This window comes from Penicillium longicatenatum (genome assembly GCF_028827895.1).
Source record: "Penicillium longicatenatum strain IBT 33135 chromosome Unknown contig_2_segment0_segment0, whole genome shotgun sequence".
NCBI classification, from domain to species: domain Eukaryota; kingdom Fungi; phylum Ascomycota; class Eurotiomycetes; order Eurotiales; family Aspergillaceae; genus Penicillium; species Penicillium longicatenatum.
Genome location: NW_026643120.1, coordinates 42,260 through 69,131, shown reverse-complemented (window position 1 = coordinate 69,131; position 26,872 = coordinate 42,260). Strand labels below are relative to the sequence as shown.

Below are 26,872 nucleotides of genomic sequence, written 5' to 3'. Positions count from 1 at the left end.
TTGACTGACCAATGAATTAGTTATAGTTGCCTAGTGATTCAACCGACCGCTATAGTGCACTCAGAGGCTCATCATGAATCTGGATGATATATGGAATGGCGGGTGCTTGGAATGGATTCGTTGGATCCCAGGCCATGATGGATGTTGTTAAGTTTGCGAGACTACTCGACGCCAAATTGATAGCACAGGGTGCATTTCCATTTCAAATCTGCCTGATTCTCAACATAGATGAGGGTGGATTTATTCCCGATGATCCATCAACCTTTGTCCCAGGCGATCCGATCCGCTTTAACGATAAATCGCAGAGTGCTGGGTCATCGGTTTTGTCCAAATTACAACCACTGTTTGTTTCCTAGATGCGAGATAAACGCACCGCCATCTCCATTCGCGATCGAAGCTTTATGCATGACTGCAAGGACAGCTTTTATGGATTCCTGGGGTGTCAGGGGCCGCTGGAAGTGCGGCGCATACTCGGCGAATTTGCCCACAAGGACAGCGGCCTTGTCAGCATCTGCCGGAGCTGCCTCAGCTGCGAAAAAGTTTCAGTGTGTGTCGTCGTGGCTATATCGGGGTTGATCTATACTCATACCTATGTTCCGCTCGGTTGACACGTATCCGGGGCTAACGGCGAGGAACAAAATACCATCCTTGTTGTAAAGAGCGTTGTACTTGGCCATGGCGATATTGATAGCCCCCTTACTGATGGCGTAAGGGCTACCGAAGGCCACTTCTGTCGCATTTATCAGGTCGATATCGGCCATACCGGTGGAGATGGTAATCAACTTTTTCTCCCTGCCATTGCGGACTAAAGGAAGAAAAGCATGTATTATCTTTATAGCTCCCAGCAGGTTGATTTCCAGCGATTCCCGAATGTCTCTTTCCATCGTCTCGAAATCGTCGTCACTGCTCATCGTCAGCATTGTTTTCTTCATTCTTTCGAACATCAGACGCGCACAAGTCACCCAATGTTTTCCATTCGCTGATATGCGAGACGATAGCGGCATTATTCACTAGATAATCTAACCCTCCGTTGGTAATACCTTTGACAACTTCTGCAGCTTTCTGAATAGAATCAGTATTGTAGGATTCGTTCTCAAGACGAGTATCCTCACTTTTAGTGATGCTAAATCGGTGTACTGAGCCTCAACCATGTGAACATTATGAAGCCCTTGTTCCTTGGCCTTGGCCTCAGCTGCAGCCTTGTTGCGAACGAGGCCAATGACTGTATTCTTTGGGTCCTGAGCAAGCTGCCGAACGAACTCGAACTAGGTATTCATGTTAGTTCACAACCATCAAAGAAAATCATTGAATAGTGACGAACCCCAAGACCACGACTGGCGCCAGTTATGAGATAGGAAGACGTGGACATGGTAAAAATTGGGGGTTTTAGTACGTTTTGATTGCTTCGGTGGATAGTTCAATGCAATGAGATTCGACTGAGTCCGCTGCGTGAAACCCAAGGTCGTCAAGCCGGCAAGCACTATTTATATTTCGAGGTCACCCAGACCTCATAGCATTGATTACTATTCAGCTAGTCTCGAACATCCAAATACTACGATCAAAGGATGTTTCCCCGCGTCTGAAGCAAAATGGTGATCTCACTTACTTATCTAGTCTCAGATCAGGCTGATGTCGAGGCCGTTGATTGGGTGCCTCATGACGAAGGGCAATTATTTGCGAGATTTCGGGAGAGCCTTACCTAGATGAGCAGCGCCCCACATCGCTCTAATATTTACAATCATTCCGTGTCTTGACGAATTGATTGGAAATGGGCGCGAGCAGAATGAAATGGAAAAGCCCGGAAGCGATCAAGACGGCTCGAAAGCTAGAACTAGAATTTTGCGACCGCAGGCGGTTTAGTTGAGTAATTTACTTGGAGTCGTTGGATAAGGTGGACGAAAATTCGGCTCATCATGCCCCGAAGATGGTTGGAATCATCAGGGGGCATTTGCCAGATTGGATTACTACAAGCAGCCGAGTCAATCTTTCAGTGGAATCTCATGACCTTGGCGGCAGCGCACGCGACCGTGTTTCGACCCCTGCTTCACGAAGTATATAGACCCAGACAGCTGCCGCGATTCAGATATACGCGAATCGGGATATACGTACGGAAACTTGGAAATTCTATGCGGCACTTAAGCCCAGGTGGGTGATATTGTTCAAGGGTAATGTGGATGAATTAACATGGCACTCCTTGGGGCGCTCGGCAATCAAGAGGTCAGGCCACCAGGATCTATTGCAATCTATCTTCCAAGCTGCTGGCTAACAGCTCTATCAGTTGAAATCTATCCAACCAATGAACTCACAAGTACCCAATGGAAAATGTAGATCGTATGCTCTCTCTAGGTTGAAACGAAACAAGACTGCAGTGTTGCTTTAGATAGTCGCCAGCTATTGCACACTCGAAAGGAGTTCAGCATCGCCGTTTTCCCACGGAAAAGAATGTTCGAGGGACTGGATCAGGTCCCGATGTGCCGAGCTTCTGGGTTGAATAGATACTTTGAACGGCGCTGGATGGCTGATAACCCCCGGGAGAAACTTGACGTCAAAATCTTGGGCTTCTGGGCTTTTCAGCGGTTTGAATATTTCAAAAACGCTCAGGGATTGTGCAACGGTGAGAAATATGTTCGAGTCTGCTAGAGTACGCCCGGGACAAGCTCGACGGCCAAACCCGAAGACAAGCATGTGGGGGTCTCGCTCTGGAGGCTGGCCCGCTGAACCAGTCAAGAAACGCTCTGGTCTAAAAGCCATGGGATCAGAATAGATATTTGCATCGTGTGTAAAACCCCTGAAGCATTTTAGACTAGTGAGAATCCAAATTTCCTGTTGTCTTTTCGTATTCAAGGGAAAGGCTTACCATATATTGGCCACAATTGATGATCCCTTGGGAATGAGATACCCTTCGCAAGTATCGTCTTGGGTTGATACGTGTGGAATATTTGTAGGCACGACTGGATGCCACCGGAGAACCTCTTTGACCAGCGCATTAATATATGGAAGCTTCGCTCGATCTTCAAATTGTACGAGGGTATTAACCCCAACCACTGAATCCAGCTCTTGTTGCGCCTTCAGTTGCACCTCCGGATAAAAAGCCATAGCGAGAAAGAAGCTGGCGATTGCAGAGACAGTCTAACAATTTCTCAGCTTTGTGAATCCAGAATTTAGACAGTGTCAATATTTCTCTCACTGTGTCTGCTCCTCCAGCATATAGTGACCCAGCCGACCATTTGATGATTCTTTCTTCCTCGGACCCCGGCTCCACGTCACACTTTCGCAGCAGATTCGATAAGAATGATGGTACATAAGCCTTAGTATCCATCTGTTGCTTAACGAACTTGTATGGCACGTCACTAAATGCCACTGCTCTCGTCTTATAGGCTTGACAGGTTTTAATAAAGCCTGCGCCAGGGAACCAGGCAGGCAAATATCTCACTAGTGGAATAGTTAAAAAGGGGAACACAGACGGTTTGAGCCCAGCTTTACACTGGACCTAGTCTATGGTAACTTACGAATTGGAATAAAATCGACGGCCCATGCTGTTGGGAGCAAGGCATACGAAAAGTCTTCCATTGCCTTGTCGGCTAAATCAACAAGTGGGTCTGGAGAATGAGGACTGATTGTGTAGCCGTATGCAACTTTAAGGACGATTCCCCCAGCTTCCCTTTTCTATATTAGTCTTGGCAGAGCATTGAGGGAAGAGAGGGCTTTTCTTCTGAGTCTGAAAAACTTACTTTCGAATGTGCTGTTGAAGTCTTTCAGGGTCATTCATTACCCTAAGGAGGAACCGACTAACTTCTGTTATTTGAACATCGTTGAAACAAGCAACAGAATTGTTTGAACCAATTTCTCGATGTAGGTACTTGCGAGTAGTCCTGATGTGCTCTGGGTTTCTGAGCGCGCCAAGAACATTGTGCCAGCCAGACCTATGGGAATTAATCCTCCGTCATTGTGTTGAGATAACGTCGCTTCTTACATTTCAGTGAAGTTTTGTTGAGGCCGCGACGAGTGTATGGCAGATCGCTTTTCCAAAAGCTGCACCGCCAGCTGAGCATCATTGAGAATGATGATACGCTTACCGAGCACGCGAAGTGAGCTGATGGGTCCTGTTTGAGCGCGGGTCAATATTCGTATTTTAGGTCAAGGAGGTCTAATTACCATATAGTTCCTTGTGCTTTAGCCAGTGCTGCCAGTCCTGTTCATCCGGGCTAGGAAGATCCCTTAGGTTTCCAATGATGGGTTTGGGTCGAGGACCGGGAGGAAGAGGTAGATCATGGCGCTTACGACTTCGCTGCGTGCTGTAAGCAAAAAGGCCCACGAGAACCATGGATGCAAGGAACCACAGCATGGAAACCATAATGATATCTGGATTAAGAAATAAGACAAGTCAGATTAAGATACAGACATGGTACACATGTTGGGAAATGTTGACTTTAAAGGTCTGGCGAAAAGAGGGGCCATGACGTTGTCGTATGTTCGCACGGATATCCAAAGATTAGCTGGCTGCAAAAACCAGCCTATAGTTGATAAAATGGCTGGATTTATGCATTAGTCCGAAGAGGAATCCTATCTGAGAGGCCTGTCAGGTCACACTGCATTTGAGGCGGGGTCGAGGGGAATTACGTAGCACTTTTGCATGTATCAATGAGGTACTGAAGTACTAGAATGTATTAAAGCGATATCTCTCGCTCCGGACCTTATTTTTTTCCTTCAGCCCGTCCATTGGGATTATCATTGCTGAAACGGCATATCCTTGCTTCCCTTCCTTCCCTGGCTGTAGCTCGTATGGTCTTGCGGGGTCTGGTATATCTGAAGCAAAGTCTAAAGCAGGACAGACATGGCTCGGAATGTAGTGATAGCGAGCGCAGGAGAAGAGGACTTGCGCTAAATTTAGTGTTAACGTCCTTTTTGGAATTACGCCCTTCCATTTTACTACTTAAGTTTCACTTGCGTAGTCTCTTCTCCTATCTGTCGCACTCAACTCAGTCCTTATGTACTATGTTTATCTGCTTCCTGTTTTTCTGCTTCTTCAATCAGAGTATTTCTGTATTAGTATCGGGTATAGGTTCTAGTGTACTATGATTAAAGATAAACACTTTCCTTCTGCACTGCAAAAGTCTGACATATGAGTAGATGAAGTGAGGGATTGATCATCATATGGGGATGACGGAGAATTGGACTACTTTGGGGCGCTTCTACAGAGCCTTGAACGCTTTACATTTTGAATCCTTGAATCATCCTCAGCACCGAATAATTACTAAGCGAGAACGGGCAGAGTGCAGTGAACCAAACGTTGAGCAAATTTTGATCAAAAAGTTTAACCTTAGCCAAGCCAGGTGGACCACTGAAACATTCTCCTGAGGACTGTAAGAAAAAGTGCAAAGACAAAGACGGAGAAGAATGGCGCGTTCTCTAAGAAGCCGGTAGGCGATGCCTCGGTTGATTCCCAATGTGACAGTTTCTTATTGCTTGCGCGGGCGGGGAAGTAAATAAATGTCCGAACACGAGAACGGGACACCAGACAGCCCCAACATTCCCAAAGCACCAAAAAAAATACTGGACTACATTCTCTAACACCGCCCAGCTTTAACTTCCTTGGCTGCGTTTCTCCTGATCCTCGCCATGCTCTGCGTGTTCATTTGCGCCTACTCCAACCATCACCACGGATTTATTCATCTCAACACATACCGCGTCCTTAAATTACTGCTGGGTTCTTCGTTCACGCCCCTACCGGTCTTGCGATGCCAATATCCGATAATGACTAGATATGAAGATGTGCTGAGATGTCAATACACTGTACCTTACAAAGACATTGAGGAACCAGAACTAAACTTCAAATATGCTAACTAAATGAGTTTAGATTATCAAGTCGTCAGAAATCAGATCAGAGAAATTTTACCCCCTTTTATCACCCCCCCCCCCCCCCCCCCCCCCCCGGTCACGTACCCGAGGACCCATCGAAAGAAAACCTTTATTCACAGGTTTCAGCTGTCAAATATATGGGTTCTGAATCTATTTTGCATCACCAAGATGGTTCTTGAGAAAAGGAAGAATCTGATCGAGCGCAGGCTTGACCGCATCGGGCTTATCGTAGAGCATATAGTGTGAGCTTCCAGGTAGAACGACACTATGCTTTTCCTTGCAGCCTGCCCGACCATATATCTCTTGGGCGTCGCGATAGGCGCCAAAACCGCCAGGTTTGTCACCGACTACCACCATGAGGGGTTTGTCATGAGCACTTCCGCGTGGTTGAATGCATCCCACCCGAGGGCAGCGCTATTGAATGAAAATAAACCGCTGGTGCAGCCGTTGGGCTCTTCGCCGCGCGAAGTCTTATAGTATTCGGTCGCCTCGATGACGTCGATGTCCGTTGTGGATTTCTTGGCCTCTTCGACAGATGGGGGGAGTAGATTGATGACAAGGCATTCAGCACCCTGGGACTCAATGGTGCGCTGATTTGCCATCTTCTCGACAGAAGCAGCGGGGTCGAAGTTACCGAAAGCTTAAGCTTCGCGGGAGAGACGGCCAAAATTAACCGGCGTGATGCCGACGCAGCATTTGAAGCGGTAGTCTGTCATAGCTGCGTTAATCGCGTAGCCACCTCCGCCACAAACACCGAGCACACCAATCCGCTCGGCATCAACATAGGGCAGAGTTTGGATGTAGTCGACCACGAAGCGAAAATCGGAGAAGCGAAATTCGGGGTTCTCAATGAAGCGGGGCTGCCCACCCGAGGCGCCTTGGAAAGACGCATCGAAGGCAACGACAATAAAGCCTGCGGCCGCCATGGCTTCCCCATAGATGTTGCCTGCGGTCTGCTCCTTACAGGAGCCAATAGGATGGGCAGACACGACAGCTGGGTACTTTTTGGTCTTCCTAAAGTTCGGTGGGAAGTGAATGTTGGCGGCAGTGTCCCAGGCAATGTTTGGAATACTAACAGTCTCGATTGTAGACATGATGGCGATTGGTGACAATATGATGTTGAATGTGCCTTATACTTTCGTGGGTTTACGAGATGTGAATATTACATCCGACGATTCCTTGCAGCTTACTGACTGAAACGAGGTCCCGGGAAATGATGAATTCCAAAATATCACAGCCACTTACAATATCGGTCCTCGATTCCGATCCGAAGAAAACATCCAAACCCTCATCGCGAAACTACCGCCGAGAACGGTCATCGAAGCCCTCGTGGATTTCTTTTTTAGCGAAGTCAACTGGCATTACTGCATCCTCGAGAAGTTATATTTCGATGATTTACTCACGCGTTGGTCCCCTAATGAGGAAATGGGGGTTGTCAGCTATCTGGAAATCGCAGAACTTTCAATGGGATTAAGATACTTTCCTGCCCTCCTTTTCCAGGTCATCGTGTTAGCTTTGCAATTTCTACCAAGTGACTGGGGGATCCTCGCTCAATCATCATCGACGGGTATTGCAACTTCACAGACGTACAGCGACTTTGGGGACGAGCTATTATTTCTATTAGGAAGACCTGGGTTCACCCTCGCTGCAGTTCAAGCAGACTTTCTAAGGTCTTCGTGGCTGAAGAATTGTGGGCGAGGCATTGAAGCTTGGCACGCGGTTGGATATGCCATCAGGTCCGTATGATGCCCACGCACATCATCGACAATCACTGACTTACCTTTCAAGGCAAGCCCAGGAACTTGATTTGCATCGGCGAAAAGAAATCTATCAAACAAATCAAAAAAATCTTGAGAAGACCTTGAGTATGTTCTGGTACGGAGAGAACAAGAAACGTCTTTGGATCAATTTGTTTGTATGGGATAGGTGAGGGTGTCTTGAATATCATTACCTTGGCTATTTTTTGTTCGTCTGACTGGAATAGTTTTATGGCCATGATTCTCGGTGGCGAATCTGTTCCTGATGACATTGCATCGGCCACATATTGTGACCAACGCAGAGAGTCGAAGAGCCGTTTTGCAGGCCGCTTTTGAAACGATCGAATCCCAACAACGGTTATTCGCAGAGGCTAAAAAACATCACTATCATCTATTTGGTCTCGCATTTTACATCGTTGATGCTTCTTTCCTTGTCTCAATAATCACAATTATGTTTCCACCGCCGAGCCAGGAAGCCAAACAGAGGATTGAACACAACCTCCAGCAGGTCATTAAGAGCCTGTCCGATATGGAGGCTTCAAATGCAATAGCGAGATCCGGCTTGGATATTCTACAACGGTGCTATCACAAGGTCGAGAGCAAACTGCAGGGGCATATGCGAAAAAACTGTCCGATGCCGGATTTACGACGATCGTTTACGACGCGGCCTTCCAAGGTGCCAGTGGAGGTGAACCTCATTATCTAGAAGACCCAAACGAACGTGTGAGCGATGTTTATGCCGCAACGGATTTCCTCCAGAACATTGATTCCGTGGACTCCAATAAAATCGGTGTATTGGGTATATGCGCTGGAGGTGGCTACGCCGTAGCCGCTGCGAAGGGGGACCACCGACTGAAAGCTGTTGCTACAGTCAGCATAGTGAACATTAGAGACTCGGCACGCCTAGGCTGGGATGGAGATGAGGACGCATCTGAAAAAGTCGACTCTTTACGTGCAGCGGCGGCCCAGATCACCGCCGAGGCGGAAGGTGCTGAGCGTGCCAGTGCGCCATATGTGCCTCCTCAGCCTGTTGACAAGACCCCTCGAGACATGAAGGAGGCTAGTGACTATTATCTCACTCCACGGGCACAGCATCCCCGCGCTGGAAATAAGATGTTATATCTTAGCTTTCCCCGGGTGCTCACTTTCGACGTTTTCCACCTAGCGAACGTTTTTCTCAAACAACCTGTTCTTCTCATCGCTGGTTCGGACGCGGGATCCCTGTGGCATACCAATAAGTTGGATAAGCTAATTGACGGCGCGACTGAGAAGATCATCGTTCCAAAAGGAGCCCATATGGACTTTTATGACAACGAAGCTTATGTGGGGCCTGCTGTCAAGGATGTTGCTGAGTTTATGAAGAAACATTTGGTCTGAAATAAAAATGGGCTAGACCCACATTTGAGATCATTGCTGTGGCATGGCATGAGGACTTGGCCATGCTATATATTTCTCGATGCCAAAAGTATGGCATGGTTCAACTCTTCTTGTCCGAGACTCAAGTTCTGAAAATCGTCGAGGATCTCACCTTGGAAAGTTCCGATCAGCCATGTGTTATTTTGAATGATAGATCCTTGCCATACCCTGAGGTTCTTGTTTACCCTTAATCTCATAACGGGTCCATCGGGACATTTGCGTTGAAATGATTCGTTGGAACCTAAACTGGATGATTTGCTTTAATTAAGCAGCGACCGCTAAACCTAAACAGGCGCGGCGCACACTTGTTTTCGGCGTCTTCCGGGGCTGGACCCTCACGCTAGTAGTGATAGTTGTTTCAGATGGATTTAATCTCATTTCTTAGATGAAGACATACCTTAATATGGCCTGATCCACTAACGCGAAGGAGCAAGCCATGTGCAAATGTGCAAATTTGCACTTTAATTAATTCGGTCAAGGGGACCCTACATCATATTAATGGTCTCCCTCCTCCCCTCTTTCTTTTCCTTCTCATCTAATTCTTTTTTCCACCCATCTGCGACACTTCCACTCCTTTGTCAGTCTAGGATTTGAAATCCTGACGTCCGTTCATTCTTATTCAATCTTTTTGGGACATCTGCCGCCACAATCATTTCAAATTTGCCGTATCTTGGATATAGGCAACTTCCATCTCGTTGGCAGGATCAATTCATACAACAGAGAGCGCTATATATCTGAGAAAGTACGATCAACATGAGACATCAGCTGCTCACCTCGCTTAGTGCGACCGTTCTCGGGCTCACTGCAACCGTATCCGCCAGCCCGCTAATGAAGCACGATGATTCTTGCCCACCTGGGTACACTGTGAGCGTGTACTATGAGACCGTGGCTATTGCCCTCACTACGACACCAAGCCCGACGCCTGCGATGGCCGCAAGTGCTATAATCACCGATACTTCCATTGAAACACCGACTACTACGTACCACAATGCTGTATCGACTTCTTCTACCCTGACCTCTTCATCTGTGGCTTCGATCCCCGAGACCACTGTTCAAAACCAAGAGCAGGTTGCCAATGTTGCTACATCAACCTCGCATGCTGTCCAGGATCTGATCCCTTCCACCACGGTGGCCCCTGTGGAATCTTTTGCAACCTCATCTGCCTCTACTATTTCTACTATCAATGTAGAAACGTCTTCTTCTTCTTCGTCATCCTCCTCGTCGACATCCTCGTCGACATCCTCTTCGACTTCCTCTGCGTCTTCGTCTAAGGAAACTGCCGGGACAGCAACCTACTACGGCGGTAACCTCTCAGGTGGAACCTGCTCCTTTTCTGACTACACATTACCCAGTACTCTCTTTGGTACCGCACTGTCGATTGACCAATGGGACGACGCCGCCAACTGCGGCGCATGTGTTGCTGTCAAGGGGCCTAACGGAAAAACCATCAAAGCAATGGTAATTATGTCACTTTTCGGATTCATCTTAGCCGTCTGTGAAAGCTAACATATCCCACCTTTACAGATTGTCGATCAATGCCCCAGCTGCGCAACAAACCACTTTGACCTATTCGAGGATGCCTTTGGTGAGATAGCAGAGATATCGGCCGGCGTCATCGATATCGATTGGGAGTACACCTCCTGTGAATTGGATGGTGCTCTGAAGCTGCGCAATAAATCTGGATCATCACAATACTGGTTTTCCATGCAGGTCGTCAATGCTAATGAGCCCGTTTCTGCACTCGAAGCTAGTACCGATGGAGGTAGTACTTGGATTGCTACTACCCGTACATCTTACAACTACTTTGAGTACACTTCTGGCTTCGGTACGGATACTGTTGATGTGCGTGTGACAGGTAGTAGTGGAAACACAGTGATAGTGGAGAACGTCTCGTGCTCTACTACCTCCGAGATTATCGCGGACTCAAACCTGTAAACGGTTGGAGTCAAGTTCGTACCTTTATATGGCGCGAAGTGACCGAGATATTCTTTTTGATATGCCACAGTCGACAACAAGAGCGGTAATTGCTGTCAGGTTTAGTAAACTGAATTTCAACTGCAAGCATTACTCGAAGTATTATTCATTCAAAAGGTCCAATAGTGTTGATTTATGGGAGTTGATAGTTTAATGTAGTCTTAGCCTATCTAGTATTCCTCGGGCGTGAATATGGAAGAAAAGGGATAATATCAATCGTCCGCAACAGCGGGCCGATCCACGAAGTTTTCATGCCCGGTCAGCATTGCCGAATGAGAATCTGTCCAAAGATCAAAGCCCAAATCAGGACGCGTTGCAGGGTCAAGCATATAAACCAGCGTATGAATGAATTTTGCTTTCTTTCAATCCGTGGTCGGGGCGTCCGAACTGTAAAACAACAAACTCGATGATGCCAATGCCCGATAGCTCCACAAGGAATCTACCAATGGACTATCTTAGCGCTCTGAAAATTTCATGCTAATTATCTGATATGGCGTCTTGAATAAAGCATTTTAATCAAGTGAGTAATTATGTGGCATTCATTCCTTAGACAAAATCATGGCACATAGGGAGAGCAATTTTAACATATCTATTAGACGTTCCTAACAAGCCTGGCCGTGGCTGTTTACCTGTTTCATCTACACGCTATATACTCCCTGGACTTTGTTCTATCAACAGCAAAACTCCTTGTCAGTCTTTTGACGAGACATGCCGATGTGTTGCACCCCTGAAAATATCATGCCTAGTCATCGAGGGCTTTAATCCTTAAGGATTGAGTCTTCTTCACGATCTTCCTCAATGATGAGACTCAATTTGTTTTCGGATAGTAAATTTGACTGAGTGACTATCATGCTCTAATAGAACAAGAATATTGATGGTCTCATCCAGATTATGACGTCATGTGAGCTATAAAATAAAGACCAAAAAGTGTTTCATGGCAATGAAAATACATCAATTTCTGTACTGTGTTTAGCTGACGGTAGGTGGCATTCATGTATCCACTGTCCTGTTCTTCTTCTTGCCCCAGTCCAATCTCTCCCACTTCATCACCAACCCACAGACGAGACAGATGGCACCACTAGCCACCACTAAGTAAAATTCCCGCCCAATTACAGTAGCCACGGCATCAACTCCACGAGAAAGAACCTCGGGGTTGCCAGACTGCCATACTGCTGAGGATACCCCTGCAAGCGCTTCACGCAGGTCTTTTTCCGAATACCCTTCATCACCAAGGGCGTCCGCAAGCAGGTTGTATCCTACATTTTGGAAGATGGAGCCTGCAACCGCCAAAGCGATTGCAATGCCACCCATCTGTGCCATATTGAACATGACCGCACTGTCGATGCGATCGTGAGAATTCTTGTTTATGACATTCGAGACACCCACCCCGTGCTGGAACGAACAGCCAAGACCAACACCAATGAGTGCTTCAAAGCCTAGCACATGTGATTCGGAGACAGTGGGACTCAGTGTGCCGGCCATAGCGCCAGCACCCGCCACAGTTGCAATGCCCGCAACGATGTAGATCAGGTTGTAGCGACCAAAGACTGGGAGTAACCCACCAACAATAATTACTACAATGATAAAAACCACGACAAAGGGAAGGAGACGGACAGTTTGCTGGATCGAACTTTGGCCGCGAGCGAAAGCGAAGAAGAGCGGTGTGTAGTAGAGTGTGATGGCGTATGATGCGCCTGCACAGCCAGACGCGACCCATAACGGAAGCAAGTCAATCCGGGTGAGCAAGTGAACAGGAACAGCGCGCTGCTCCGGGGTCGTGCCAATACACCAACATTGCTGGATAATCCATCCAATCAAGGTCACTCCGAAAATCAACCAGACAGCAATAGACGCACCGGAGCCCCAGTCCCACACAGGACCGGAGAACTCCAATGCTAGGGCAAATAGTACTGGGGTCGCCATATTGAAAGCAATGCCAATGGGATCTATTGCCATTAATCGGGAGATTAAGGGAGTTTCGGGCCCTAGATATTTGCGAGGGAGGCAGAAAATGGCGGCCGCAAGACTGAGACCCACCCAAGGTAGGTTCATGTAGAAAGCCCACCGCCAGGTGGTGTGTTTGTTCGAAGCGAGAGCAGAACCGATAGGGCCTCCAATGACGAGACCAATGGCCCATACTGCGCTCAGAAGACCGAACAGACGAGGTGTCTCATCGGGCGTTGCGAAGACGGCAACAAATGTCAAATTGCTATCTTACTGTGAGCTCTAGGAGCCTCAAGACATCAAAGAAAGATCTTAAAATACCTTTGGTAAACAACAGCGCCACCTACGCCCATGACAATCCGTCCCACAATGACGGTAGGCAGATTGGAGGCAGCACCAGCTACCGCAGCACCAGCCATGAAGATTATAACATTAGCAATGTATATCCATTTCATGTCGACGCAGTACATGATCTTCCGGGATAGAGATAGAACAGAGAATACGGCGAGACTGAAGGACAGGCTGATCCATGAAAGGAGTTTAATGTTGCCAAAGGCCGAGTAAAGGGCGGGCTGAATATTGGCTACATTGCTCACATCATAACCTAATGATATGACATTGTCAGAATTATGGCCTGGAATGCACCTGCTCAGTTGGTGTCATGATCATGGGCGTTACAGACCGTTGATTAGAGTTGTCAGAATGAGGACTGCAAGAGTTCCCTTCCATTTCCATTCTGGAAAATGGCTGCGAGGATGAGTCTCCGGAGAGAAAGAAGTTTTCTCTTTTCCTGAAGTCGACATGTTGAGACTGAGCCTAAAAGACCGGTCTTAGTGTCTGAGTAGTCAATAAAAGCCAGCAAAAGACATTATGGGTAAAAGGCGAAGGGCTGGTCTTGTAGATAGATTTGACCTGATGGACCCCACGAGAGAGATGCGGGACATGCATAGTACGTTGCTTTCAGTGGTAATTCTAATGCAACATTGCAAGGATTCATACTGGTTATTTCGTACGGAGTCTGTTAACGAATTTAGACTCAACATCCTTATTACCCTTTTCAGTATGCCACTAGCCGCTCAAGGGCATTTTAGCCAGTGTGTTAGTCGCAAAAGTCATAGAAACATTTCATCTAACGTCAGCGTACAGATTTTTCCCCCAAGTTTATTTCCAGGTTGCCAAGTGAGGACACATGGCACCGTAGAGCCATTACACAGCCTCAAGTTATCTCAGTCAAGATGCTAATACAAATGTGAATTATGCTATACAAGTAGCCAAGAAACCTAGAGAACGCCTGATTAGGCGCTACGTACCGCCCACGAGCAGACAGGGGGACACGTGGCCGTCATAAGGCAGTATTAAGGCGTTCCATCACCCATTTTTGCAAGGATTGTGGGTCTGTTGTTAATCTACGCTAAATTTACAGTCGTAAATGGTTAATGCTTTACGAAAAAGTATTATCTTTTCATTGCCGGGCAATTACTGAATCTTCTGCTATGTCAATGTTGCGACAGCATATTGCTGATGAGTACACTCGCCAGTACTATTTTGGCCCCATTTGCTATTTTTATTAAGTTCCCTCTATATATTTCAAAATTTCCAGTAGGCTTGTCATCAAATTCTCAGTTCTATCTCATTTCGACCAGCTATCGCTTCTACGGCATCTCCCACAACATGTCCGAGTCAAAAACGCATTTAAATACCTGTACTAGTATGTCAACGTTGAATACCCTCCTCACGCAAAGCTGGTTAGTTCCAGCATTTGTGGCACTCGCTATCGCCGGGCGTCTGGCTCTCTCCGTCTATTTCACTTGGATTCATGCCTGTAAATCTCATCAAATAGGCTGTGAAGAGCCCCCTGTCTACGCCAGTCATGACCCTTTCGGTATTCTCACCCTTCTAGAGACACTGAAAGCCGCACAAAAGAAACTGCTCCCACAACTAGCTGAGAGGCGAATTGCTTTCTTATCCCGCCGGCATGATAGATACGTTTCTACCTTTCGTATCTGTCAGGCCGGTCGGGAGAACCTCTTGACGGCAGATCCTAAGAATATCCAAGCTATGTTGGCGTCTCAGTTCAAGGACTTTGGGTTAGGCGACATGCGTCGTAATGTAGCTAATCCAGTCATTGGTCATGGAATCGTGGGTATTCACACTTGGCGAAGTAGCGCTTCTCTCTCAGGGACAGAAAAGATTGGCTGACTGGACATAGTTTACTACCGATGGCAAAGACTGGTCCCTTTCCCGATCACTGCTACGGCCACAGTTCACTCGAGATCAAATGAGTAATCTCGAAAGCGAAGAACGTCATGTCCAGAATGCGTTGCGCGCCATTCCGATGCTATCTAACGGCTGGTCCTCCCCAGTCGATATTCAAGCCATCTTCTTTCGCCTTACCCTTGACTCGGCCACTGAATTCCTCTTTGGTAATAGCTGTGATAGCCAGATTGCTGCTATGCAAGTGAAATCTGCACAGGGATCCGATGATACTTTTCTCCATGGATTTGACCGGTGCATGTGGTATCTTGCAGAGCGACTCCGGTTCGAGCGGTTCTACTGGGTCATCTACAATAAGGAGTTTCGAAAGTGTATCAACATTGTGCACGCCTTCGTAGACCGGTTTGTTCACGCTGCTCTGAAGGAGAAGCATCAGTCGGAAGAGAAAGCCCAGAGCATTCAAGAGCATCCATCGCAGTATACGTTCCTGAAAGCCTTGACTGATACTACGAAAGACCCCATCAGGCTCCGCAATGAATCTCTGAACGTCCTTCTAGCAGGCCGTGACACAACGGCTTCTCTACTGAGCTGGTCAATCCTCATTCTCGCACGACAGCCCCACATTTTCGCAAGACTTCGCAGCGACATTCTAGAGCAATTCGGAACTTATGATCAACCGAGTAACATGGAATTTGGGTCTTTGAAATCATGCCAATACCTTCACAATTTTCTAAATGAAACCCTTCGTCTCTACCCGGTGGTACCCTTCAACCGCCGTTGCGCAACAAAGGATACTACACTTCCCCGTGGCGGCGGTAAAGATGGTACCTCTCCAATCTACATCCGCAAGGGCCAGGCAGTAATGTACAGTACCTATATGCTGCACCGTCGAAAGGATATCTGGGGCGAGGATGCTGAAATCTTCAATCCGGACCGGTGGATTCGCCGGAAGGTCACCTGGGAGTACATTCCGTTCAACGGGGGACCTAGAACGTGTATTGGCCAACAGTTTGCTTTGGTGAGGTCTAGCTATGTGTTGGTGAGACTTCTGCAGAAGTTTGACAAGATTGAGGATGTACACCCTGAGAGAGAGATTCGGCATGGTGTGTCGCTTACTTCTTGTCCAGCTGATGCAGTGACTTTGAGACTACATCAAGCAGGGATGGAGGCTTAAGTGACAAGAATAATACTAACATTGATAAGATTGATCGTTTGCTTTTTCACTTGTTTTTTTATTTTTTTTGTTGACTATGACACTTTTGAAGAGTGGAGTCTCTATGCGTTCTTTGAATTCTCATTCTGTCCTTCACTTTTCCGGATTTATCGTTTAGCCTTTGCTAATATAACGTCATATGCTGAAAAATCTAAGACCAGAGGTCCTGTAATGCACCAATCTATAGAAAAGGATATTCAAACGGAAGTGCACGGATGGCTCGGGAAGCTGCGACCTTGCTGCTCGTATCTCGGTTCTTTTCACTGTGGATGATTTGCCAGGAAATACCACAATGCCAATTTAGTGATATGAATCGTTGCATCACTTCGTCCTTAAGTGAGCGCTCTGAAAAAAGATATCACAACTTCTAGTAAATTCCGAAATGAGATGGTAGTTAACACGTCGAACAGTCGAATCTTTATTGTTGTCCGTTCAATTGATATGCGCACTAGTCATTGCCTTGTTATGTTAGAATGCGAAAACAATTTGCTCCAAAGGCTCACGCTATATTTCTTGGCCTAAAAACAAAGCCAAGCTAATCTGTTTCAAGATACGTCGTTGGCGATTCATCCCTTGGAATAGATAAACTTTCTTAACCCAAGATATGTAGGTTACGTATAATATCTGTCGAAGTCACATCATGGCCTCTGTTGCGTACATCAGCGCTTCTCCCTCTTGTTCTCTCCTTCTCCTTCTTCTATACGCCCTCACATATGACATATCGTTCTGTCTCCTGCTTTTCATCCACGGCGTCACCGCTGATTTTATCGTAAAGTACACGGAACGCCTAAGACGATCCAGTCGACAGTGCAGTCATGCTCAATATGATGAGGACTAAATACATACGTGGGATTTAGATGTGAATTCAAACAGAATGAATAAGATAAGGAAAACGTCACATGGCTTTACAGAAGCGAAGTTTGCGGAGAGTTCCGGTAAAAATGAAGGATAAAGTGCGAACTCAGAGAACACGCAAGGACTCCATTCTCTGGCACTATTATAAAACCCCGTACTATAATCAACGCTAACATCACTATAGGAGACGGACGAAGTGAAAGTGAGCATAATATCCAACAGAAAGGCGACGAAGGGGTGAAGGATTGCGATGAGATGCCAACGTCAAATTCGCGCCATGACATTATGTAAATCAATAGTTTGGTTGGCAATCAAATATTCTTACCTCATTGATTCAGAATTCTCCTGTTTAAATTTCATGCTAGGCAGTCTTAGCGTAATCCCGTTCCAGGGATAACATCTTTCGGGTTTACTTCCACTGCACAGATGTTTTCCGAGGGCCCACCAAGCGATTCCATCAATACGTGGGCGATTGTCTCCTACGCGCAGCTTTCGCACCGATCAACATCGCTATGACCAATCCTCTTCCAGTAACTAGATAGCCAGCCGTGGCTGGGTCATAGCTTTGTCGGTAGATGTGCGCGATGCTTAGCCAAAAGACGTAAGTAGCTTTGGCAGGCCTACTTGCATAGACCACTACCCCCATTTTCGGCCAGGTATTCGGAGTTTCTAGGCTTTCCTGGTGGGCAAAGCCTCTCACCCTAGTGACTCTCAGTCTGCTCCATAGGCAAATCAAGGTCAAATAACGAGGCCGACACCGCTTTAATTGAAATAGATCAACTTCAGGCCCTCGGGGCGAGTGATATAGTTATTTCCCAGCTTTCTACACAGACACACGCTTCCGTACTCTCGGGTCTTACAGACAGTCTCTTAATACGCCCTGATCCTATCGCAGTGGCTGGCATTGTACACTACACCACCTGAGCCCTTAGATCCCCATTTAGCATTACCTAGAAAGGCCTCCCAGACTAGGCCGACCGTGTCTTGCGAAGGCCTCATATACACTTAATTCGGCAGTTCACGCCGGTCAATTTCCACTAACCAAGCTTATTCCCCGATGCCTGAGCAAGATCGATAGTTTGCCCGTGGCAAGGCCTTAACAGGGACCATCGATTGCCACCAGTCTAATACCATTTCCATCTAGATTGCCCGTTCGTTTTCCTCCCAGGGGATGCCCGTGTTCTCGGTTGTTTCTATGTCAAAAAGAAGACCTGCACCAAAGATTGCCCGTGGATAGGTCTTAACGAGGTCTTCAGAGACGGCATCTTCGAAGTCTTAATGAGTTTGACCCTTTGCGAGGCCTCCTGAGCATCAAACGAGGTCTGTACGGTGTTAGCCTGACTGCTTCGTCTCATCTCGTACAATGCAATCCCAGACCGTATGCAGGCTCTTGGGTGTCCTGTCTTCCATTTAGGGGAACAGAGGACATCAATTTTACTGCTATTGAAAGAGTGCGAGTCAGATAAAAAGAAGTCGGATGATTTTCATACCCCGTTGTCCCCTAATTTTGGTGATATGCAGTCTCTACCTTACCGGGCCATACCGCACAATCACAACGGAGTCACTTTGGTCTCGCAACGGAGATTATGGCCAGATACCAAGGGAAAGTATAAATCCATCATCCCAATAACCTGGCGGTGATTGCTACGCAGTGCGAGCTCATTGAGGGCATACAGGCGGTGCTGTCCTTGGGTGTCGGAGAGGCACATATCATGATTTGACGTCGCTCCACCGGGGATATCGCGATTCCGGAGTAAAAGTTGCAAATACCCCAAGAGACTATATGCCACGCTAGCAAATAAGGATGCGAAGGGATAGGCATATATGAGAAATATGCTCCACGAAACAACCTATCTCTTCATACACCAAGCGTGTATCTCAGTCACCTCTCCTCCACCGCGATCCTCCTTAGCCTCGACCCGAAGATGGGAAGTTGCTAGCATTAGGATTCAAAACCGCAACGTGTTATTATAGAAGTGGGTAGAGCCCCGATCTGCTAGACCTCTCTTCGGCGCCAGCCGGCAGTCTACCCCTTGACCATCAGCTAACGGAATATAACAGTATGATGAAATCAAGTGGTCTCTAATGAGTACGGTGTGATGGGTGTGGTAAAGGATCGAGGTGGTGATTTGTTGTGTGCAGTATGGGATGAGAACGACTTGATCTGGCTCCGAACAGTTAATGACAATCGCGGGCCACCTGTGCGGCTTTGACGCCAATATAATACTCTATTCCTCTATTTCTAATATTCCCGTTGTTTTGTTGAATGAGAATGGCTTCGTTCTGATGAGTTGGCCGTCTAGGCTCGTAGCTGGGCTGAAGTAAGCGTCTTGGAGAGGGGCTGAGAGCACCTGTAAGCTGCAGTATATAGAGAAGTAATACATGAAGTATAATATCACCGGTCTGGAGCAAACAAAGCCAGCCAGCGTAGTCCACATGATCGAATGTTTGGCACTGATATTCAAGATGCAGACCCATGAAAATAACGCCTATGCGACCTCCGCTGGAATAGAAGTTCACCTGCGAGGTCCAATTGCAGCTTTCCGAGACTAGAAGACCCTTGTAGCGTCGCTTTCATGCGTGATAGATTCAGCTAAAGAGTATCGATCTTCATATACCATTTTAGGAAGAAATTCTTGAGTATGCCTGTTTCAAAACCCTAAGCCACGGAGTCATATGCATAGCCGGGGCCAAATTTTCATGTTTTCATACATGCCAGCATCGGCTCTTCCAATCAAATTTTCCGAGTGAACAGCCACGATCTCATCACATACGATAAATTCAAAATGAAAACAAAAGAGCTTTTTTTCAATTTCAGTACGCGCTATGATGTCATGTGGAGTAGTGTGATCAGGGCCGAGACCCTGTTGTTGTAGGGGCGCCCACGACCCCTTGTGACCTTCTTAGCAACACCTTTTAGTTTGTACAGAATGCTTTTCGTAATCAGAGCCGACTATACTGATCAACAAAACCATAAATAGGATCTTCACATATATTTTCTAACGACGATTTGACTCAAGCACAAGCACCTAATATCAGCACAATTTAATTTATGCCAAGCTTGACCGTACCCCGCATATCTTACTTGTAACTTTTCTGGAAGCCCGCACTTGCAGCGCCGACAAATGTCCATTTCTCCTAGGGACTCCACCCAGTACCTAAGAATATGTAACTAATTTTGGGCGGACGGGCTTGGTGACTCGGCTGTCCCTATAATGTAGATTGTGGCCTTCGGCAGGGTGAGACACTGCACAAGGCAATCTTACTGATCACATTTGAGCTCGTTCCCTGAGGCTATGGAGTCAACGGTACGGAATGCTCTCTCCTCGACCTATCTTGCATGTCGAAAGGCAGATGACGAGCATTTGCTGACTTCGCAAATAGGATTGTTCCCAAAGATTAAGTAGCAAATAACAAATTTAGTCGACTATCCGTACTTGCACAATCTGTTTTCCCCGCACGACGCAACCTCACGCTTCGCCAAAATCCGACTATACGGGACGCATTATAATAAAAGTAGCCCAGCCATCCGCACCACTGATAATAGACTAAGCCAGACTTGGTTGGAGCCGGTCGATCTACAAAAGACTAATGTCATAAGATCGTGGTGGTTTTGACACGTCCGAAATGAAGTTCCTAGAGAGCAGGGGGACCTGCCTCGTCCAATCGGTTAAATTTACTGACAGAACGAACCCCGATACGATTCTTCATGATCGTAAAAGATACGATCTAGATCTCAAGTGGCAAGGCCCAACTTGACTTTAGCTGATGAATGATCTCGTTTCCTTGATTTGAGCTTTGATCAAGTCCAACGAAACCAGATTCTTGTAAGATGGCGCTTCGTATTAAGGCAATGTGTTGAGGTGATTTGAGCCGACTGGTCTATAAGGTATAACAGCCTTGTGATCTCATAAGTCTGGGTATTTGTCTATATTTTAAAGCTATTTAAGAGAAACCCATTCTCCCCTTTCTTCAACTGATCCAACCAAGCTTCTAAGTCAATATCTACCACCGCACAAACTTTCAAACCTATACTCAGAATGCATTTCATGTCTGCCATCGTGTGTTTTGCTACAGTCAGCGCTGTCGCCGCGATCCCAACTGGTGGGACCGAATCCCAGTGTACCACGTCCCAGGCCAATAAATGCTGTTCTAGTCTCACGAATGGTATCTTGAACATCAACATTCTGCCTGCACTGTGTGTTCGTAAGTAGCCAAATTTCTAATCATCGAATAAAACTAATCATTCACAGCTTTGCTTGGTGCCTGCAATAATCAGGCAGCATGCTGCGAATCCAACGGAATTGTATTTCATCCTTGTCTTGGAAATGCAATCATCATCCTAACATTTTATAGGGGCTTTTGAACTGCCTGACTGTGCAGGTTTAAGTATAATTAGTATTATACTAGCGAGCCAGCAGGTTACAAGACCGACAATCCTTTATCTAGAAGGAAACCTGGGAGCTGGCAAATTAGCAGATCTAAACTGGAAATTGACACACTCTTTAAATATAGCATCACCATTCAACATTGTGAAAGTCTACGAATGAATTATTGAATAACGTTCTTATACCTCAAAATATTTTCCTTATGCCGTCCTCTATTCACTAGACTAGCATCGTAAGACCAGACCAGAACAATAATGCTCGTCTCAGGGGTTACCAAACTAGTCACATATTCTCCTTATGTACGATCAGGAACTCAGACCACATTAGGTACATCTAGGTATGGACGTTCGAGGATTTAATGTATAGCCATGTTAAGGCTCCGAATAGAATATAACTATTCGTGAATACTCATAAATATCTACGATTGTATATTTACCCTAAGTACATAGGCCTTAAATTCATATAACGAGGCATAATATACTAGACTTCTTACATCCATAGCGCAGGACTTCACAGAATAGTGACGATGTCGCCAAGAACACATATGCGGGAATGGTCATTTTGACAACCCGATGTCGATCTCTTTGAGCCTGTCAAGGCAGAAATGCTTTAGATGGGGTATGAAAGAGAGGTATAGTGCTATTGTATTGAGGTCGTACTGAGTATATTGAATTATGATAATATAATCGCCGATAAACCTTTAGGTCCCTCTTCAGGATTCTATATAACTGTGTGCCTTAGCTAATCCTATTGAGGGAGGCTACCATCCTCTTGCCGACTGTATTTTGGGTGATTTCTAGGGTTTGGGGTTTCCCTGGTTCTATTATGTGGTTATGCTGTGGCTGTGTTGCGGCCTATGCCGAGGTCTGGGATTTCCCGTTGGATAAGTGTTAGACCAGAATGTAGTTGAGTTGAACACTTGGGAGTGGGCCAGGCCACACTTCGGTGGATTCAGCCGCCACTCGCCGAAGTAGTGGGGCCTCCGAGTTGACGGATCCATATTTTTTTGCCAATTGTATTTTATTTTATTTTATTTTATTTTATTTTACTTTGTTTTATTTTATTTTATTTTATTTTATTTCGTTTTCGGACGTCGCATTTACCCCATTATTTCTTTGATTGATGCCGGACCCCGGTATTTTCTCCAGTTTCCGGTCATACCTCGTAGACGCGGCGCGGCTGTGGGGCCCCGGTATAAATGTTGGAGAACGAACACACACGGGCCATGCATAGGCGATTTTACACGCGGGTGAGTCACAGTCAAGGTGGCCTTCCTGGATTTTTATCTTACAAAATCGGGGCCCCTGGAGGATCTGACATAAAGTGGCGTTCGGCTAAAAGGCCTTGGTTCAAGCTAGTGAAGTATGCTCTCGTGAGATTGACGAACGACGATCTAATGTTTCATTCAAATCAGGTAGAAGTCTAATTTGGACGAATGAACAAGAATCCTCGGAAACATTTACTCTGTTTGTCCTTCCCATTTGCCAAAGTCGGGCTACTCAGTTCATCTCCCTGTCTTCGTGAAAGCGGGTCGGTGCCTCCTCTCAGAGTAGGGGGGCACTAAACCCAGAAGAATGTGAAAAAGTAATGTTAAAAAGGGTTCAATGCCATGGGAAAGGAGAGCCTAGACTTTCACATTGAGAGTGTCTTTCTACCAATTTCTTCCTTTCCTCCTTATCGCTTTACGCCCTTCCTCGCATCATGATTCAAGAAGAGCCAAGTGGCTCAATTCGGAGTCTGCCATGGCTTATCTGGGTTGTGGTCGTCTTTGGGTCAATTTCTTCCGCTGGCTTTAGATTTGACCAAGGATGGTGGGGAGCCCTAATGAGCTCTTCTCAATTTATTCAAAACTTCGGATCTTCCAACCCTGTCACTGAGGAATGGACTCTTTCCTCCCAACAGCAGTCATTAGGAACTGGCCTTAGTTACGTCGGGGTTATCATTGGAGTCTTTAGTGGTTCGCCGATCAATGAACGCCTTGGAAGAAGGAATACCTTGTATATCCAAAGTGCTGTGGTGACAATTGGCATTATCATCGAATCAACTGCTCAGAGACACTACGTCCAGTTTCTAATTGGCAAGCTTCTTGTCTACCTAGGTGGTGGGATTGCAACCAGTGTCATCCCTGCCTATCAAGGAGAATTTGCCCCGAAATCCATGCGTGGTTTGATGGTGGGAACATACAATGCTTTTCTTATGATCGGTGGCTTCCTCGCCACACTAATCGTCTATCTCAGCCAACATATATCTGGGGACTGGGCCTGGAGGTACGTTCCAGCCACAATGATTAACACTATTAAACGCTTAAATGACCTAGGGACTACTGAATCACGTAAAAGAAGCGGTCGCCCCCGGTAATGGAATAACTAAGCTCGCTAGTATATTCTTGTAATAAAATTACCAGTTACAGCTACGGTACCCGTGCTGGTTTAAGCTGAGCGCTAGTAAAAAACCTTTGGCTACCTATTGAGCTCCTACGTCGCTCCCTTTTCATTACTATAGCTGTTACCACTCCAGGCTGTAGCTATTAATGGCTGAGCGTAGTCCTAGTCACTGTAGCTATTAAGCTCCTACGTCGCTTCCTCGTTATTACCGTGACTATTGATGGCTAAGCGTAATTCAGCGTATAGAAACGATATTTTATGGGCTAACGGCTCTATATATAGGCCTGGTAGCAGCCGGGGAATTCTTAGAGCAACGGCATCCTCATGGGTACGTCGAGGTTGAGTAGTGGCCCGCAGGGCATACTGGCATTGCTGGCAGGTCTTTATGATGGCCCCCCCTCGCCGAGAAGGCTATAACTAATGCAGCGGCCACACCTACTTATAGGTACGGCACTATTTCGAAGGCATACGAAATCCAGGAGACACGATCTAGCAAGGGCAGGAATGTAATATGCAGCGGATTACTAGACTGTAAATAGCTACGATAGGCAGGCGGTCTAGGAATGACAGAGAAACGCGGCAGTAACCAGCTGAAAATGGCTGAAAACTGGCAGGATAGCCCGAAAGAGAAGGCGGAACCTTCAATGCCTGATTAACACCTAACCGTCGACACCTAACGTGCCTGATTCAAATTACACACCTTCCCCCTACCACACGCCCCCACCCGCGACTTCCTATTCTGTAATAGCTTCGCTAGCGCTCAGCTATTAGTTGACCCAATTGCATTTTTGATGCCGAATTCCGCTCCAATCTACCAACACGTACTATAGCGGAGTTTGCGGGGCTGCTTACAAACTTACGGTTCATCCAGGGATGAGAATGCTTGTCACTTGAACAGCTGTAGATGAAATTCCGCAGAACTCCGCAAATCTCATAAACTCCGCAGCTACGAATGTGGGTCCATTCATGCACTTACAAGGTCATTGGCTTCCTCCGAATTAATAGCACCCAGCCTGACTGACATAATACTCTCCAGAATCATTTAATACATCCTGTTTCCCGGGTCCAACAGATCTTCAAGTGACCAAATAAGTGTTTTGATCAACAACTTAAAAGTCGCAATGGCCCCAAAAGTTCTTGTCGTCCTTACCTCGCAGGCAATGATCCCGGCAAACAGCCACCCTAGCGGATGGTATCTAGTATTCATTCCCATTGCCCCTACTATGATATGCTCCATAGATGCGCTAATACCCTTATCACCAGCCTGAACTTGCCCACCCATTTTATATTCTGAATGGCAAGGTTGATCTAACCGTGACGTCTCCTAAAGGTGGAGAAGCACCCTTAGCCCCTGACTCTATCAAGCTCTCTCAGCACGATGCATTGAGCATGAAGTTCTTGAAAGAACAGAGACCTCTCTGGAGCAATACAGTCAAACTCCGCGAAATCATTCCCCGAGCAGATGAGTTCGGCGCGCTCTTTTATGTTGGGGGACATGGGCGTAAGTGCAATTCTCAGCTATAAATTGTTTGTGAGCGCACTAATGACGAAATCAGCGATGTTTGACTTGACCAACGATGCCGATAGCATTGCCCTGATCGAAAGATTTGTGGCTGCTCAGAAGCCTATCGCATCTGTCTGCCATGGCCCAGCTGTTCTTCTTAAGGCGAAGACCCCATCTGGTCAATCCATTATTGATGGTGTTAGAGTGACAGGTCTGTCAAATGCCGAGGAGGACGCTGTTGGTACAACTTCAGTTATGCCATTTCTATTAGAATCGGAACTGGATCGTATCTCTGGAAAATATGTAAAGGCAAAGCCTTTCAGCGAGAATGTTGTTGTGTCTCGATCGGCCGGTAACGGTTCGCTTATAATCACTGGTCAAAATCCGGCGAGTGCTGCGGCTGTTGGGGAGGAAATTCTTAAAGCCTTGAGCCTATGAATGAGGGCACATCCATAACATTTGGTATGCGTTAAATGTCAATCTCCAGAAAGGAATAGATCCTCATTTACATCGCATCGCGAGCTTAGCTCCGGGCTTCTTACGTCTACCTAAACGATTCATCATTTTGGCAAGTCAATCCTATTATAGGTCCTGAAGTTTGTGCTCTAGGTGATTATTAAGTCACAAGACAAGATTGCTATGTACGTTAGGAGCTTTACTAGGTTGATGTAATCATAGTCTAGACGCTATCATTACCTAAAGATTAGAGGCATGACGGTCCGCTGAATCAAAAATTACGTTCACTTGATCGCTCTTCCTAAATATGACTATTAAACATGACTTGAAAATTATTTTCCGCCTTGGTATGTAAAGTCTCCAATTTTTTCTCCGCGATGAAGGGTGGGCTCATTTCACCTAAATAATTATTTTCTACGGTCTTTCACGTGGAAGAAAACCCTTTAATAAATAAGATTTGCTGCGGTATTGTGCGACTTAAATATTTAGGATTTTTGGCCTTAGGCATCAAGGAAATATCGCCACGAATAGACATTCAGCAACCACGTCATCACATAACTCATCATGGTGACATTAATTATCCCATCTCTACCATCATCCTTGCCGTTCTATCGATCACATGGTTGTGGCAGGGCTTGTTCCTTGAATTATTTGGGATTGCGGCTGAATCCAAATACATGTCTACCAAGCCCTGCTAGTCATGACATCAACATTACCGTGATCAGTTAGTCATAGCAGCTGCGTGTTTTGTGGCTTTTATTGGAGAAGGAAAAAAAACAAGATCCACAACGCTGAAGATTCCAAAGAACAGGTCTGCTCAAGGAAACATTGCGCATGACCATAAAACCCAATGTGATCCCAAGGTACTTTGCAGGATAAGCTATGAATTTTCAAACTCGAATTCTTAC

At 46.3% G+C, this 26,872-nt stretch overlaps 11 protein-coding genes across 11 annotated transcripts; 7 read left to right on the top strand and 4 right to left on the bottom strand.

The window, feature by feature from the left end:
• Nucleotides 1-332: 332 nt before the first annotated feature.
• Nucleotides 333-1,369, bottom strand: N7484_002539 (uncharacterized protein; the record flags this gene model as incomplete). The annotated part of the gene is made up of 5 exons (XM_057112959.1): nucleotides 333-529; nucleotides 590-903; nucleotides 956-1,062; nucleotides 1,113-1,265; nucleotides 1,322-1,369. The coding sequence occupies 5 exons, from the start codon at nucleotides 1,367-1,369 to the stop codon at nucleotides 333-335; spliced, it is 819 nt and encodes a 272-aa protein (XP_056973099.1).
• A 1,022-nt stretch (nucleotides 1,370-2,391) lies between these two features.
• N7484_002538 (cytochrome P450) lies at nucleotides 2,392-4,354 on the bottom strand (the record flags this gene model as incomplete). Its single annotated transcript, XM_057112958.1, has 7 exons — nucleotides 2,392-2,788; nucleotides 2,858-3,129; nucleotides 3,188-3,432; nucleotides 3,510-3,661; nucleotides 3,732-3,923; nucleotides 3,974-4,103; nucleotides 4,156-4,354. The coding sequence occupies 7 exons, from the start codon at nucleotides 4,352-4,354 to the stop codon at nucleotides 2,392-2,394; spliced, it is 1,587 nt and encodes a 528-aa protein (XP_056973098.1).
• Nucleotides 4,355-6,206: 1,852 nt separating this feature from the next.
• Nucleotides 6,207-6,953, bottom strand: N7484_002537 (alpha/beta hydrolase; the record flags this gene model as incomplete). Its single annotated transcript, XM_057112957.1, has 2 exons — nucleotides 6,207-6,464; nucleotides 6,534-6,953. The coding sequence occupies 2 exons, from the start codon at nucleotides 6,951-6,953 to the stop codon at nucleotides 6,207-6,209; spliced, it is 678 nt and encodes a 225-aa protein (XP_056973097.1).
• Nucleotide 6,954: 1 nt separating this feature from the next.
• Nucleotides 6,955-7,789, top strand: N7484_002536 (fungal specific transcription factor domain-containing protein; the record flags this gene model as incomplete). The annotated part of the gene is made up of 3 exons (XM_057112956.1): nucleotides 6,955-6,999; nucleotides 7,063-7,595; nucleotides 7,648-7,789. 3 exons carry the CDS (start codon nucleotides 6,955-6,957, stop codon nucleotides 7,787-7,789), a joined length of 720 nt encoding a protein of 239 aa, XP_056973096.1.
• On the top strand, nucleotides 7,727-8,993 carry N7484_002535 (alpha/beta hydrolase; the record flags this gene model as incomplete). Its single annotated transcript, XM_057112955.1, has 2 exons — nucleotides 7,727-7,785; nucleotides 8,168-8,993. 2 exons carry the CDS (start codon nucleotides 7,727-7,729, stop codon nucleotides 8,991-8,993), a joined length of 885 nt encoding a protein of 294 aa, XP_056973095.1.
• A 792-nt stretch (nucleotides 8,994-9,785) lies between these two features.
• N7484_002534 (putative extracellular cellulase CelA/allergen Asp F7-like) lies at nucleotides 9,786-10,967 on the top strand (the record flags this gene model as incomplete). The annotated part of the gene is made up of 2 exons (XM_057112954.1): nucleotides 9,786-10,490; nucleotides 10,557-10,967. 2 exons carry the CDS (start codon nucleotides 9,786-9,788, stop codon nucleotides 10,965-10,967), a joined length of 1,116 nt encoding a protein of 371 aa, XP_056973094.1.
• Nucleotides 10,968-11,996: 1,029 nt separating this feature from the next.
• N7484_002533 (Major facilitator superfamily domain general substrate transporter) lies at nucleotides 11,997-13,753 on the bottom strand (the record flags this gene model as incomplete). The annotated part of the gene is made up of 3 exons (XM_057112953.1): nucleotides 11,997-13,215; nucleotides 13,272-13,554; nucleotides 13,633-13,753. The coding sequence occupies 3 exons, from the start codon at nucleotides 13,751-13,753 to the stop codon at nucleotides 11,997-11,999; spliced, it is 1,623 nt and encodes a 540-aa protein (XP_056973093.1).
• Nucleotides 13,754-14,621: 868 nt separating this feature from the next.
• On the top strand, nucleotides 14,622-16,338 carry N7484_002532 (cytochrome P450; the record flags this gene model as incomplete). The annotated part of the gene is made up of 2 exons (XM_057112952.1): nucleotides 14,622-15,089; nucleotides 15,160-16,338. 2 exons carry the CDS (start codon nucleotides 14,622-14,624, stop codon nucleotides 16,336-16,338), a joined length of 1,647 nt encoding a protein of 548 aa, XP_056973092.1.
• Nucleotides 16,339-21,272: 4,934 nt separating this feature from the next.
• N7484_002531 (uncharacterized protein) lies at nucleotides 21,273-21,621 on the top strand (the record flags this gene model as incomplete). The annotated part of the gene is made up of 3 exons (XM_057112951.1): nucleotides 21,273-21,438; nucleotides 21,486-21,538; nucleotides 21,589-21,621. 3 exons carry the CDS (start codon nucleotides 21,273-21,275, stop codon nucleotides 21,619-21,621), a joined length of 252 nt encoding a protein of 83 aa, XP_056973091.1.
• A 1,700-nt stretch (nucleotides 21,622-23,321) lies between these two features.
• N7484_002530 (Major facilitator superfamily domain general substrate transporter) lies at nucleotides 23,322-23,947 on the top strand (the record flags this gene model as incomplete). The annotated part of the gene is made up of 2 exons (XM_057112950.1): nucleotides 23,322-23,887; nucleotides 23,938-23,947. The coding sequence occupies 2 exons, from the start codon at nucleotides 23,322-23,324 to the stop codon at nucleotides 23,945-23,947; spliced, it is 576 nt and encodes a 191-aa protein (XP_056973090.1).
• A 1,178-nt stretch (nucleotides 23,948-25,125) lies between these two features.
• On the top strand, nucleotides 25,126-25,946 carry N7484_002529 (type 1 glutamine amidotransferase domain-containing protein; the record flags this gene model as incomplete). The annotated part of the gene is made up of 3 exons (XM_057112949.1): nucleotides 25,126-25,203; nucleotides 25,268-25,505; nucleotides 25,561-25,946. 3 exons carry the CDS (start codon nucleotides 25,126-25,128, stop codon nucleotides 25,944-25,946), a joined length of 702 nt encoding a protein of 233 aa, XP_056973089.1.
• Between the last annotated feature and the right edge of the window lie 926 nt (nucleotides 25,947-26,872).